Genomic DNA, 14,899 nt, shown 5'->3' with positions numbered 1-14,899 from the left:
TCTCCTAACCTATAACCAGTCGATTAACGTTATTGTTCTTACCAGAAATTGATCCCCAGTCGTGCACGAGACCCTTGCATCGATATCGTTTCCTAGACGACGGTACCCCGCGAAATGCCAACAAACGATACACTTGACACGACGTATGTACTACGGTGCTCAAGTTGATCTACTTTGTTCCGCGGCGGTCTCAGTGCTCCGTTCGCGAGAATTTCAATTCGTCGCGAGCGAACGGAAACTCGGACGGTAATAGTGCTCGGGCGAAGGATGTCCGTTATCGAGCAATCGGTCGCGAGCCAGGAGATCATCGTGCCGCCGAGCTTGCCGATAATCTTGAAGCAATTCTGTAAGGCGGCTATTCGCACGCAGCCGTACGATCTGCTTAAGTGGTCCAGGTCGTACTTTCGAGCCTTGGCCGACGGCGAGGAGCCGCCAACGAAACTCAGGCTCGAGTATCCGCCACCGAGCACCGCTTCCGGATTGACGCTCGGCTTCCTTCGGATCTTGCTTCGACAATTCGGGGGTATCGATACAAACGTGTAAATCGCGCGTATGCTATTATTGCCAGATTAATATCTCCAATAACGCTTTATCCCATACGCCAGTGTTTCCCAACCTTTTTCGAGCCGCGATCTCCTTATATTATTCAAATAACCTGCGACCCACCCCATATAAGGTAAAGTAAATATTTCCTTCCTTTCATTTATGAAAAACCAGTGTGACATTATTAATAAAGCATGGCAATGTACCATATTAAAATAAAGAAGTGCTAAAAATCGTCCACTAAAAATAACCGTGGCGACCCTCCTAGGAACACTTCGCGACCCACAGTTTGGGAAACACTGCCATACGCGGTTTTAAACACTGTACCGACTGACGATTCTTTAGACACCTGTACCTAGAAGCTTCCATTGAGTATTTCCGTTTAGGGAGGCCATTAATTTCCACGTCCCATCTCGCAACTTTTAAGTACATTCTTTCTTACACAATGATAAGTCGAGATAAATGATTTAGAACGTTTGTCGAGTAGATTACAACAAATCGTTGCCCGTGGAAACGATTCTACAGCGATGGGACTGCCTGTGCCTGGATCGCAGAGATCTGAATCTGATCCTTATGATCGGGAAGTTTCGGCGAAAGTGCCAGGTGAAAAAGTTTCTGGCCATAGCGGTGGGCCTTCTAGGATCGAGTCTCTTCGAGACGATGATAATGATCTGCGAGCTATTCACTCACGAGCCTGAAGGCGGCTCGGCTATGGTCCCTGTTACGTTGTTCATGGAGATATACGGGTACGTTGAACGAAATTTGTAAAATGTTTCCGCGAAAGCTATGCGTGTATATATGCTTCTTAACAAGTTAGGTTCAATGACAATTCGAGGCTTGAATAATTTCGTCGAATGTCCAGTTATTTGGCAGGACTTCGATGCGACGGAAGTGAAAGAGATTCCTCGGACGAAGATCCCACAGAATTTATCATACGTTACGAGTCGAACGATTCCGCGTCATTGGTGGGCCAAGAGGTCAGCGAGAAGTTCTCCGTGGATCGTGTTTGCTCCGTCGCGAGCCAAGACACCGAGGCGGACGTGAATTTGGATTTGGAGCTGGTGTCGAAGGGAGACGCCGATTCTTCCAGAAGTATATTTGATACTTCTCATTATTTCTTTTGCGATCCAGGGCCGGATTGAGAACTTTAGAGGCCCTAAGCACTTAAAAGATTTTGAGGCCCCCTTATACAGGGTGTACGCAATTTGCGATTTCTTAGGCATTTCCGATAATTTAACTAAAAGTGCTGCCTAATGAAAGTTAGGGACCGTCTTTAAATTACGTAAGGATTTTTGGGGAGGGGGAGGTACCGTTTTACGTAATATTTTTTAATCTAATTTTCAATAAATACAAATTCTATCATTAATGTTCCAGAAAAGTAGCTTTAGTTTAAATTTCCCAAAACCGAGTTAAGTGAATTATATAAACCTTTAAATAATTTGAATAACTGAAAAAATTAAATGTAAAAAATATTACGTAAGAAGGGGTTGTTGCAATATCAAATCTTACGAATTCTTATACTGGGGGAGGGAGAGGGCAAGAAATCTCCAAAAGTACCCCTACGTAATTTAAGGACGACCCCTTAGATATTAAAATTCAAAAACTTCTACGGCGCCCCCTTTCCCCTGATGTCCTAAGCACGTGCTTATTTTGCTAATAAGAAACGTTTCCTTTTCCAGCCGATACAACGCCGCAATTAAGCGAGAGTTCTAACGGGCAGAAAAAGATGACTAAGGATAAAATGGAAGAGAGTTCGTCCAGCGAGGGGACTTTGAAGATAGAAGGTAACAATGAGGTCTCTGGCGAATCTGGGAGGAAGCCTCGGTCGGGTGGCGGGAAGATGTCGAACAGGAGCGAGAATGTATCCGGAAAGAGTTCGGTTGGCAGCAGTACTCTTGAAAGGGATTCTAGTAAAGAGCAGAGTGCTCGCAGCGCGGAGGACAAAGTTTCGAACGAGAGAAGGAGGAGGAAGAAACACGTGGATCCGAAATTTCTCAAGTACTATCCAAATGTCCCTGGTGAGAAAAGTGAGAGAATCATTACAAATTCTATCGCAGAGTTGCTGGAGTTTTTTTTTTATAAATTAAAACTGAATCGACTTTAAGACTGTATAGCGTACAGTGGCGCACTCAGAGGGGTGCCAAGAGGTCCTGGCACCCCTAAATAAAAAGGAGATGTAATAGTAACCACGATTGAAGTAATTCAAGAGCTTTGCAAAAAGAAAAGAACACCCAACTTTATTCTTTAAATACACTTTTATAACCACCTAATGAATTTTATTGAATTTGCATTAAAAATATTTTTTGCCGTTCAAAGATTGAAATTAAAGATTGAATTCCGAGTGCGCCACTGATGGCGTAACTTTGTTATATTTCTCTGATTGTAATTGATGGATTTGAAAATTGTAGGTATAGGCCCTCGGCTTTCGGCCGAAGAGGTGGCCTGCGTGGCGATATGGATGAGCGAGTGCGCAAGGGTGCAAGAAGGGATGGTCGGCCCGCGAAATCTACGCCATATGAATTGTCCTCCCTTAGACAGACAGCAAACATTGTGATCATGACGCAACAAAAAATGAATTCTCGCTTATAAAGAATGACACGATTGTAAAAGCTTCGTTCCGGATAAGTGATGTCGAGAAAGTAACGCTTTAATGTTAACACATTTAAATATTTATATCACACAGTTACACTTGGCAGCAAAGAACACAATAGAGAAACAAGAGATAGATCACGCAATATTACCAAATAATATTCATGTCACTGTACTTCACTCGTTTCACAGTTTCTCCATTTTTATTTGTCATTTGTGCCTGTATCAACACAGCAATTTACAGAATATATTCAAATATAAAAGGTACAGTACCGTGTACATGATTAGCATACTTGAGTGACATTATTATCATAACATTATTGTGAGCAGTGACTTAATTCACATTTAGTGATAGTTTTATGTCCTAAATTGTATCGCGATTGATAGATCGCACAAGGGAAGATCCCGAACCCGAAAATTCAAAAAATTCTGAAACTTTGTGAATATGTAGGGATATTCACAAAGTTTCAGAATTCTTTAAATTTCCGAGTTCGGGATGTTCCCTTGTCAGTCGTACGAGGTAATGTACACTGTACAGCTTTACCTAGAGGAAGTTATTTACATGACTCTGTAAATAGGCTAAATATAAACATTGAATTTCAAAAGACATTCAAGTGTACCGACACTTTTCCATCGATTATACCTACAATATTTTAGTAAGTACAAATTTGGTATATAGTATGCCTTTAACAATAGTAAGTCGAGTAAACATCCCCGTAGAAAATTCTAATGCGTATCAAAAGGAAATATTAAATTACTATCATTAAATATTAATAAATTCCCCACTGTACAGTTACTTCGTAGAAAAATTCGTCGCATCTACACTTCCATTAAAAGGGAAAGAATCAGTACTTAGTCAATATCACAGGAACGTTTTACTTAATTTTAAAACATGATGTTAAAAATCTACCGTTCAGATCTTCGTACATCGAATCTCATAAAAGTGTATCGATTCCCTTAAATAAATAAACGATTATCGCGATGCCCGATTCATTACTCGAGATGGTATTAAGCTTCTCAAATCGTGGATCAACACGTACATGTAGAAAACAGCAACCTTTTGTAAAGGAACGATCTGTATAATGCCTTATATACATAATCTGACTATCAACAAATCTTTTTAGAAGACACTGCCCTGTTCATGTTATCGCGGAAGATATTGATACGCCTTTTTGTAATCCTATTTTTACACCTATGCTTAGTACGACTGTTAACGATTTAAACGAGGAGGGTGGGCAGTGCTCGTATTCTAAATAATCGACGCATTTGGTGGTAAAATAAATGATAGAGAGTCGTGACGAGGAGTAAAACGATAAGACATAACAGTAAATTTCTCGCCTTTGCGCGGTTAGCCCTCCACTCGAAAAGCTCGTGGCGATGAGTGAAGAGGTTCCGATATTGCAAAGGTAATTCGAACGTACTCCGCAATGGGTACAGCGAGCGATAGAAGTCGTTCAATAATGCCCGAACGATTTCGTTTTCGGAATGTCGAATAGGATCCATGTCGTCATTTAGGCATATGAACTTTCTAAAATTTGTTTGTTGTTTATTACATATAGAATAATAAGGAAATCAGCATGTCAACTTACTTCGGATCTCTGCGTATCTCGTCCAACAGCTGCACCGTCAGAGATACGTTGCTCGTCAACATTTCGAATATTTCATGTTTCCCGGCTTTAATTATCTCATGCGGATAGAGCTTTCTCTCGCCGAACTTGGTTTCCGTGGTTTTTGAAACCGATTCACAGTTCGCTATCAATTCTTTGGAGACAATCGGCTGCAGAAGTAGCAGGAGATGTACATAACTATATTTCCTGTTTAAATACAATTTATAAGCAACAGGATACACTTACAAGAGACGAATCTAAATATCGTTCCCCCACTGGCGGATGGGATATTTTCGAGATTTTCATGAAATTCGAGCAATTAGTTATTGCATTCTCGAATTCTACAACCAGACTGTAATCGAGGGGTAGTGGATACAATCGGGACAGCAGTGTCCGAATTTCTCTGTCCGACCAAGTTCTGAAAGCAGTAGAAATGTTAATTCGTGCATCTTAACGACAAATGACGAATAAAAGCTGATAAACGTAGAGTTTGCTGTTTTATGAAATATTATACCCTGATCTGTCCGTATCGAACCTATCGAATATTTCCTCAATTGGCACTCCCTGTTTCTCGCTCGCTAAAAAGTAAAAGTAAGAAAACGCGAACTGCATGTCTTCCGAGTTTCTAACTTTGTGACTAGACGTTTTTTTGAACTCGTGACCGAACTTTCTCTGCATATCATCAACGATCCATTTATCTATTAAATGGGGCATGTGAGCAGGCACTCTCCTGCGCTCGAATCCATATGCCACGTTATATATTCTGTTCACGTACAACAACGACTCCGCGTACGTATCAAGTTGCCTGGTTCTAAGTTTCCATTGGTCAGAATAATGGTGTTTAACATTAGTTTTGACAGTACTGTTAGCACGCGGCAGGATCACATTCTCGTCGTTTAAGTAACGCTTCAATTGAAGTCGCCTTTCGTTGAAATTCGAATTCTGAGATGCCATCTTACTCATCATCTTCGATAGCATCGATCTCTGAGTGGATATAATCTGCTCGTTTCCGTGCTTGTCGAAATAGTTTTCAATGCCACTTGCGTGCTTATCGTCTTTAAAATTGTAAGCTTTATTTACATCGAGCTTCGCGCGCATAGACTCATTTGGCAACGATTGCGGGGTAAACGCTTCCGTATTCTTCCACGTGGAAACATTTCTGCTTCTCAATATATCTAAGAATCTTAACCCATAGTTATTATTGTCCTGGGTATCTTGTAGAAACTTGTGCGGATAGTCTACCTCTTCCTCGAGTGCTTCGCTATCGGTAGGAACTGGTGTGCTATCGCAATCTCCACCTGCGAAGTGATTACTAACGTTATTACAGGCGTGTTACGATATTCGATTACTGAATCGAAAAGAGGAATAAAGGCTGCTACCATCGAATTCGCATAACGTTGTGTTACAAGCAGGATCGCACGAACCGTCGCCCACCCAGGCCCAAGGGCATACGTCGGAGCAATCTGGAACCCACCATGCTAGATATACTTTTTGGCCGCCCGCTTGTGTAATGAAATCTTCCGGCCACACTTCGGCTCCTAGCATTACGTCGTCGTTAAAATATAAGAATTTATCTGAAATTCCAGGAATTCTGCACAAGTAAATATTAATGCGTCAAGTTGATAGCGAGAGCTGTGAATTGTTACAACACAGATGACCTTCGTATTACCTGTGAATATGACTTTCGATGGCAGGACTAGAAAACGTGGGTAAATCGCTCTTATTTAAAAAAATGTCTTCGTGAGTGACGAGAGTGACTCTAGGATTATCCATATCCAACCAACTAGGTATCTGGCCATTGGTGACGATGTACACGTGCCTAACCCAAGGCGCGTACATCTCCAAGGAACGTAGCGAGTATCTTAATTCATCCTTATCGCTAAATCTGGAGGCTGCCGTGTTGACGTCCGTGATAGGGACGTGTTCCTTGAGGCTCGTCAGGAACATCGGGTCCGAGCCATTGACCCACGTATACACAACATCTATGGGGACATGTTGGCATAGTTTCTTTTGAAAGGAGACACCCAGTATGTTGTCGTTAAAAGAATGAAATACCGCCTCGTATTTCTCTTTACTCCAAGCTACCCATATCTGAAAGGGCAGGTTTAAGACAGGACTTAAATCATACGAAGTAGGAAAAGAACTGAAATAATACGAAGGCGCGCTTTGTGTAACAATGACTCGACAAATTAAGACCAATGGCAAACAATGAAAGACGTATTTTCAAGGATCAACGATTACGATTCGGTATCAAAACAGCGGAAAATCATGGGTTCCCTAACCTCTCCGAAATGAATGATACCGATAAATATGCAGGTGAACGCCATTAATATCACCAGCAGCGAATATTTGTACGAGAGTAAGTCGTAACATCGGCGCTGTAACAATTTCCATGTGCTCATTATATTGATGACGATTCTACAAGCGATTGGCATCGCTAAAGCCGCCGTACGAATCCATACACCACTGTTTACAGCTCCGGCTGACTTCGGCCGCTTCGGCCATCGAAGGGGATCGTGCCGGACGCCGGTGCAAAAATGGAACCGGTGAGGCCGAGAATAAACTGGAAGAAACTACCAATAGCGGTGCAGTCACGCTGCAAGGCTGTTTATTTATTTCATACCTGCAATATTAGTGTCTCGATAAATACTGTATGGGGAAATACAGATTATTACCGAGCTCATGCTGGTCTTCTATTTTTGTGGGGGATATAATCAAACGAGAACAGTTCTTTCCCGCCCTTTCCCTTTCTTCCGGATTCGCTACTATCCCCACCCTCTTTCTGTTCTTTAAATATACTCTCCACTACCCTTCTTAGCCAACATATACGCACTTACATCTGCCACCGCACCATTTCTACCCTATATTCTATACCCATTTCGATTCTACCCCTATTTCTATTCTTATCTCTTAATATTTGCACACCTGGCGGATGCCTGTACGTACTTATTCAGTATACTGATATTAGGTGACCGCTGGATCTGTACCACCGTTTATCTTTATTATTAGATGCACAAACGTTTGCGTTAAACGTACAAAATGTTAATTACAAATGCTATTATTTCCCTGGATAATTACATCTCGTAATGCAGTTTAACACCCCGTAAAAGTATACACTATGCACAGTATTATTTGGTAAAAAAGATTTACGAGGCCATCGTCGTAAAGTCCGCGTACGAATCAGTGACCGTACACGGTAAGCATGCGTGCGCGCGATCAAATCACCCGAAACCTTACAATTAAAGACGAGACAGGAACGTCCATGAATACCTTTGTACAGTGACATATAATCCTACCCTCTGTAGTGACAAGTGTTATGCCTTCTATTGATCCAACAGTTTCCCGCGGATCTTGCACGATCTCCCACGAGAAAGCGAGGGCGAATTAAATCCCTTCTATGGTCCAGAAATATCCCAAAAAATTCGTATCGCGATGCACGATCTATTCAAAATTCTCGTTGCGAATGCCGCCGGATTGAATGCTCTTTCATTAACGTTAGGAACTATCGTACTATTATCTCGTACTCAACGCGTCGCGAATCGTTATAAAATGCGCCTCCGTGTATTGGTACAATGTTTGACGTCATCAAGATATGTTCGTTTAGCGAGGTAAAGTGTTTAGAGTCGTAAGGCCATTCGTAGTAAGTTGTACAGGTGAGTCCTGCAGGTAGCAGAATTCTAATGATTTCATCGACAGCGTACGGAGGTATTTTAAACGCATTTCTCTTAATCCCATAGTGGAGCAACGGAAGAAATTACCACACACATATCCCACGTCACATTTGCCTTGTATTCGTATTTGTTTCGACCCTTCTACCACGAAAAGCGCCTTCGCGTACTATACTACACAGGGTGGTCCGCCAAAGACAGAGCAGAGAAGACGATTACAATGATCTACATTAGCTAATGCCGCACGGGATCGTTTAATGATTAGATGCATGATATTCAAGCGAATAAGTTACTTTACTAATGCTCGACTATTTTTGCGCACCGTTCCGGCCCCGTTTGACAAAATACCAGTCATCTTCAGGCCTGCCGAGAAGTTACCTCGAAGCTGAAAGCAGTTAAGCAGCGGTCTACTTTCGCTGGATTATCCTGCAATAGTATATCTCTCACACGCTAGACGAACGTGACTTTTTACTTAAAAAATATAGTCCTTCCTCTGACGTAGAACGCATCGATATTAAAAATATACAAATCGTCGCGATAGCGTGTCTATCGTCGTAGATCACTCACGGTCCTCATGATATGTTATCCTAGACTCCGTTCCTCGCCACCCTAAGTATAGGCTACACACCATACGTCTAAGAGAAGCTTTGCACCCGACGTGTTACATTCCTCTTTCCTTCTACAGTTTTACCGAGCATAGAGACTGCGCAAACGCATTTTGAAACTGTCTCGGGTAAAGAAAGGTAACTACCCAGATTACCCTTGATTATCATTTACCTAACGAAGTTGCACCCTGCGTCTTAACGTTGCCAGTAAAGCGCCAGCGTCCCGCGAGCCACGCGTGGGAGGTTGAAACGAATCAAGTGCCAATATATATTTTACTATCTACGTAGAATATCCACCGGCAAGTTAACGGCAATGTGTTCGCTTATATATTAATCCGGCGCGAAGGCGACGAGAACGAGTCACCGGGCTGAAATGAAAATTCGTTCTTCTCTGACTGTTCGATCCTCCTGGGCCTCATCGAAGGAGTGCGGTCGTCGAGTTCGGTGGTCAGTGACCGACGCGCTTTATCATCGCCAATAAGATGATTATACTCGACACCTGCATGAGTCGATGCACCCAGTAGAGTCTGAAATGAACGAAACCGAACTTGATTCACCGAGCAACGATTAAATTCGCTTTCTACTTAGCTTGGCGCGCGTTACCAATATTACCGTACGTACATCAACAATCGGTTGCGAGCTTTGCTTATGGTCTCCGTTGTTTCCTTCAGAATATACTTCCTGATCCCTAACGTGTAGCTGCGAACGTACGTGTCCCAGTCGAAGCCGTGCATGTCGATGTTGAATCGGCTGGAGTCGTTCAGCCCTTTCACTTTCTTCGACAGATCGTCCATATTTCCCCTATCGAACTTCCACTCGTGGGTGGAGAAGAAGGAGCCGGTGTGCACCGCCCGCTCGAACCGTTTCACGATCTTCATCATTCTGAAAGGACGGTTGCCAGCGCGGCTGTTGCTAGAGACTGTTAGCTAGATATCGCGCTCCTACCTACCGTTCCGCGGATGAATACTTACATGGGTTTGCTGCCTAGAAGCCTTAAGAAAAAGTCCACGACAAACGCCGGGAGAATGTGTAGGATGGACGACATAACATTGTGCATAAATTTGTTGGTTCTAAACGTGACACCTGGGTACCACATCACGTGCTTCGACGGCCACTCTATGGCGTATTTGTTGATAAGATCCTTGAACGGTCCCCATCTAAGCCAAAGGGATTGGGAGTGTTAGCATTTATGTGCGGAGCTCGGATACACAGGGTGCACCCTGATTGGCGGTGTCTTTGTAGTTTTTATAATTGTTTAAAATAGATTCGCTAATGAAGGAATACCCTGTATATTGTAATCCACTAATCCTTACGAGATATAGGGGTGAAAAAAGTATTCGAATACTGATGTATTAGAATATTTAAGTATTCGAATACTGATGTATTAGAATATTTAAGTATTCGAATACTGGTGTATTAGAATATTGAAGTATTCGAATACTGATATATTAGAATATTTAAGTATTCGAATACTGATGTATTAGAATATTTAAGTATTCGAATACTGATGTGTTAGAATATTTAAGTATTCGAATACTGATGTATTAGAATATTGAAGTATTCGAATACTGATGTATTAGAATATTGAAGTATTCGAATACTGATGTATTAGAATATTGAAGTATTCGAATACTGATGTATTCGAATAGTATGGTGTGAATTATAAATCAAGTTCTTTAGGTTCATTTGTCAGGGTGAAATCTTGTAAGCTAATTTTGATCCACTTCGTACCATACTATTCAAATGCATCAGTATCAATACTATTCGAATACTTTACAAGCATTCGAATGCTACGAATAAACTTCGAATATTGGAGCATCGAATACTATTCGAATACATCAGTATTGATACTGATGTATTCGATACTGATGTATTCGAATAGTATTCGATACTTGAATATTCGAATAGTATTCGATACTTGGATATTCGAATTTTACTGCAGTAAATATTGAATATTGGAGTATCGAATTTTACTGGAGTAAATATTGAATATTGGAGTATCGAATAATATTCGAATACTTGAATATTCGAATTATATTCGCCAAATAATTGAGCAACTGCTATCAATACTGATGTATTCGAATAGTATTTGATGTGTAGTAATTTATGTGTGGAGCTCGGATACACAGGGTGCACCCTGATTGGCAGTGTCTTTGTAGTTTTTATAATTCTTTAAAATAGGTTCGCTAATGAAGGAATACCCTGTATATTGTAATCCACTAATCCTTACGAGTTATATGGGTGAAAAAAGTTGTTTTTTAATAGATCGAATCAGTTACCTGATCGCCTCCCCGCTGGTAGTACAATTATATACTTTGATAGTGTTATTATGCTGCATCGTACTGTGCCACGAGGCGCATATCAACGTGTCGACGACGAAATCAATAGGCACTATGTTCAGATTCATATTCGCATCGCACATGACGCTCCTGGCAGTGCCTCTGCCAATCTCCAGCATGACACCTGTAAAATATGAAGTAACTCAGCTTCCAGAGAATAGTCGCAATCTATTTAGGGATAAACAGTCTAATAGCTAGTCTAATTACGAGTCTAATAGCAACGGACAGAGTCGCTTCTCGCGACTGATCAATGGCAGTGACTTCTGCTCTTAATTCTTCCACTATGGAACGGAGTTAAATGGGTTTCAGCTTAGCAAACCGATTGATTTAAGCGCTGCTCGCGCGACAACGATTCAGCCTACTCTTCAACGCGTTGACTGACGTCGACGCAATGAAAGTATCGCTCTGGAGCTCATCAATGCTTATTTTGAAGCTGTGCACTGTGCACGCTTTGAGAAGAACTCTTCTGATTGGAAAGCCTGATCGACTGACGACTCAGAAAGGCACGTTTCAACACCTTGCGCCATTCAAATAAAGAAGGTATACGTTCTCGAATGTGGTTCGAACCCTCTCTGACTATTGCCTGGTAATCGTTGAAAGGGCGTAATAATAACCTGTGATTCCGCAGAGATTGTCCACCCATCCAGGAAACGGTTCTTCGTGGGCGGCGCAGACGATGCTCGGCCGCACTATCGCTATTGGCAAGTCTTTCGCCTTCGTCAGGATTAGTTGCTCGGCTAAATTCTTTGTGAACGTGTACGTGTTGGGATGATTCTCCAGAATCTTCTTCTCGAGCACCTTCAGCGTCTCGTCGTCCAGGCTCTCGCACATATCGATCACCGTGGATGGTTTCACCTTTGTGCTGCGCCGTCATGAATAATACGTGAGTATCCTCGTTAGACTATAGCCGCGAGAGTCGCCAACGCTACTTTTCACCAAGTATAAAGGGGAGCAAACGGGAACGGAAAGAAATTCAGAGAAGAATGTGACAATTACTCGCGGCACGACTTTATCGACGCTTTGGCGATTTTTAATTAATTTCTTCATAAGCGTACAATCGCTGTGAGAAGCGTCTGGCGGGATCCAGTTGAGAAGGCAGATTTAAATGAACGGTAAGGGGGAAAGAACTGTGAACGCCACGAAACAGCTTTGTCGAGAAAATTAAGTTTTAATAGTGTTCAATAACTGTGTAATTTTATTGTGATTCGATAGTTCTGTGGTCCCAGTTGCCACGAACAAAATATCCTACAAATCGCAGAATTACGAAAAATGAACGTTCCCTGTTTCTTTTTTGTTCCCCCTTACCGTTCAGACACGGAAGGATATTTATGCTTACGTGTAAATCGATTCCTTAATCTCCTGTCGATTCGCGTTACTGTAAGCTGTGCTAACGTGGATAATGCTAACTAGATTTTTCATATTCCTGCACAGCTCTATGACAAGGTCCGTGCCCTTTGTATTCAAATTAACGGCCACTTTCAACGGTTCGTCGAATCTCACAGTGGCTGCACTGTGAAAGACTATGTTAACCCTCTGTATCAACGTGTTCCTGTCCTCTGGCGAGAGACCCAGGTTCGGTAAACTTACATCACCCTTCACCGGGTAGATTTTATTGAACGCATCAGGGAACTCCGTTCGGATTCGGCCGAAAACCTGCGAACAACCGTTGCACACATTAATCCAAACCTCGATTCTCCCGGCGCACAGTGGTACATAATGACATTTTTTGTTCAAATCACCCTACAAGTCGTAATTTTTCAGAAAACTTGACGATTTTTCTTTTAAATTCTTCGCAATTAAATTCTCTATCGATCTGTCCATCCGCGATTATAAATTTTACAATTTGACCTGCAGTATTAGATTTGTGGTACAAATAAAAAATTTTATCTTTATAATAATTACGTCATATTCGTAATCAGCGTCCCCGAAAATCTAGACGCGCTACGTTTCTTTCGAATAAGCCCGTTTTCTGAAATTTCCTTCAACATATTGGATTCGCTACCTTCAATTTCGAAAATCTGACTTTAAATTCGGAACAGGCGGCCAAAAAAGTCCACAGATACTGATCTTCGAAAAGTGCTGTATAATTCGCTAAATATAACAAAATCAGCAACGAAATTCAAAATTTCCGCCGGACAGATCGATAGAGAATTTAATCGCGAAGAATTTAAAAAAAAATCGTCAAGTTTTCTGAAAAATTACGACCTGTAGGGTGATTTGAACAAAAAATGTCATTATTACCTCTGTGCGGCGTGTTCCTTTCTACAGGGATGATGCATAAGTAAAGTCTCTACTTTTTCCTTTACCAGTAAAATCTATTTCTCAAATACAATTTCATAATTTGTCCCACGCGTAACTCTGCTACTGTGCACGTACATCCAAACTTTCATATCCTTACTTGGCAAGTATACGCGCTACGTAATCGATAGCACCGTGATTTTACCTTTCCTTCATTAAATTCTGTGCTGTGATTACTTTATTAACTATAAGTCCATTTGAGAGAACGATAAACGGTGACTGGACGCTTTAGAAAAGAATCAAAGTGTTTTTTAGCGTTGCAAAAATTTCTGTATGCAGTTACAGACTCGTCCGACATTTCAGGATCGTTATTCCTTTCTCTTCGACTATTTATCAAGTGCGTGACATTTTACTTTAAGGAAAGGTGAAGCCGCTGGTTTATATTCGCCAAGTTCGTCGAGGTTACTCTGCTAATTGATACAGTGCATGGCAAGTAGCCTGTCTTAAACGTTGACGCTCGAAATAACCATCGCTAGCCGAGATGATAGGTGACATTCGAAGGCACCGTAATTAATTGGCAAAATGACGTGCGATCTCGACTAATTCAGGTCGCTTCTATCTAAATCTGACTTGAAAAAAAAGTGTGGGCGACCTGACAGCTGTAACGCCCACGTGTGCAAATAGTGCCCACTTTGTCATTGTTCCCCAGAAATTCTTCGACTTCGATTTGACACACTATGCGACCCCGGCGATGGCTTTCATCGATTGAACCTGAAAAGGTGCGCCCCCCTCGTTTGCGACGCGCTGTAAGCGATTCATAGAAGTGTACGAACGGGATTTTCTAGGAGCTTTTTGTATCGTTGCTCGACTGTTTGGCCTTGTTTCGGACGGATCAGGATAAAGATCGTTGCCAGGCGTGGACACGAGCGCAGCAGCTTTTCCAGTAGAGCTTTCCCCAGGAAACCGGTCGCCCCGGTCAGCAGGATCACCGACTCGGCGAAGAACGCCTCGATGGAACTTCCGTTAATGTACGCGTCGTCGTTCCCATGCTTCGAGTTCGTTTGTGCATTGGTCGTACCCATTTTGGAGGCAGTTCAACGAGCGCCGCTCCAAAACTCTGCAACCAAGAGAACGGGCACGTGATGGCTTACGAAACAGAGCAACGTTTTCACAACATTCTTGCGAGAGAGACTAAGTAGTCCCCCTAAGTACACGTCTTGACTCGATGGGATATATCAACACCGTAAGGAGTTTTTGCTATTGGGCAGGCCGTAAACGGTTGGTCACGAATTAATTATATACGTTCGCAT

The 14,899-nt window shown here is 42.0% G+C and overlaps 4 protein-coding genes across 6 annotated transcripts in view; 2 read left to right on the top strand and 2 right to left on the bottom strand.

The window, feature by feature from the left end:
* LOC143378918 (uncharacterized) overlaps nucleotides 1-14,899 on the top strand; it is a 105,509-nt gene that overhangs the window by 22,211 nt on the left and 68,399 nt on the right. The gene's annotated exons all lie outside the window — the stretch shown is intronic.
* LOC143378922 (uncharacterized) lies at nucleotides 187-3,248 on the top strand. 2 transcript variants are annotated; one of them, XM_076831045.1, is made up of 5 exons: nucleotides 187-523; nucleotides 1,031-1,289; nucleotides 1,406-1,635; nucleotides 2,223-2,570; nucleotides 2,952-3,248. In XM_076831045.1, the coding sequence occupies exons 1-5, from the start codon at nucleotides 268-270 to the stop codon at nucleotides 3,095-3,097; spliced, it is 1,239 nt and encodes a 412-aa protein (XP_076687160.1). In that variant the 5' UTR covers nucleotides 187-267; the 3' UTR covers nucleotides 3,098-3,248. The 2 variants fall into 2 exon arrangements, with proteins under 2 accessions (XP_076687160.1, XP_076687161.1); XM_076831046.1 differs by having other exon boundaries at nucleotides 193-523; nucleotides 2,223-2,561.
* Nucleotides 3,289-7,246, bottom strand: Gnptab (N-acetylglucosamine-1-phosphate transferase subunits alpha and beta). Its single transcript, XM_076831035.1, has 7 exons — nucleotides 7,022-7,246; nucleotides 6,409-6,830; nucleotides 6,119-6,330; nucleotides 5,254-6,037; nucleotides 4,986-5,157; nucleotides 4,722-4,909; nucleotides 3,289-4,660 (listed from the first exon to the last, which is right to left on the bottom strand). The coding sequence occupies exons 1-7, from the start codon at nucleotides 7,172-7,174 to the stop codon at nucleotides 4,351-4,353; spliced, it is 2,241 nt and encodes a 746-aa protein (XP_076687150.1). The 5' UTR covers nucleotides 7,175-7,246; the 3' UTR covers nucleotides 3,289-4,350.
* On the bottom strand, nucleotides 8,508-14,706 carry LOC143378921 (putative fatty acyl-CoA reductase CG5065). Its single transcript, XM_076831044.1, has 7 exons — nucleotides 14,423-14,706; nucleotides 12,688-13,004; nucleotides 11,966-12,213; nucleotides 11,292-11,475; nucleotides 9,984-10,169; nucleotides 9,634-9,894; nucleotides 8,508-9,539 (listed from the first exon to the last, which is right to left on the bottom strand). The coding sequence occupies exons 1-7, from the start codon at nucleotides 14,669-14,671 to the stop codon at nucleotides 9,461-9,463; spliced, it is 1,524 nt and encodes a 507-aa protein (XP_076687159.1). The 5' UTR covers nucleotides 14,672-14,706; the 3' UTR covers nucleotides 8,508-9,460.

This window comes from Andrena cerasifolii, chromosome 2, assembly GCF_050908995.1.
Source record: "Andrena cerasifolii isolate SP2316 chromosome 2, iyAndCera1_principal, whole genome shotgun sequence".
NCBI classification, from domain to species: domain Eukaryota; kingdom Metazoa; phylum Arthropoda; class Insecta; order Hymenoptera; family Andrenidae; genus Andrena; species Andrena cerasifolii.
This window is presented reverse-complemented; position numbering and strand designations above follow the sequence as displayed.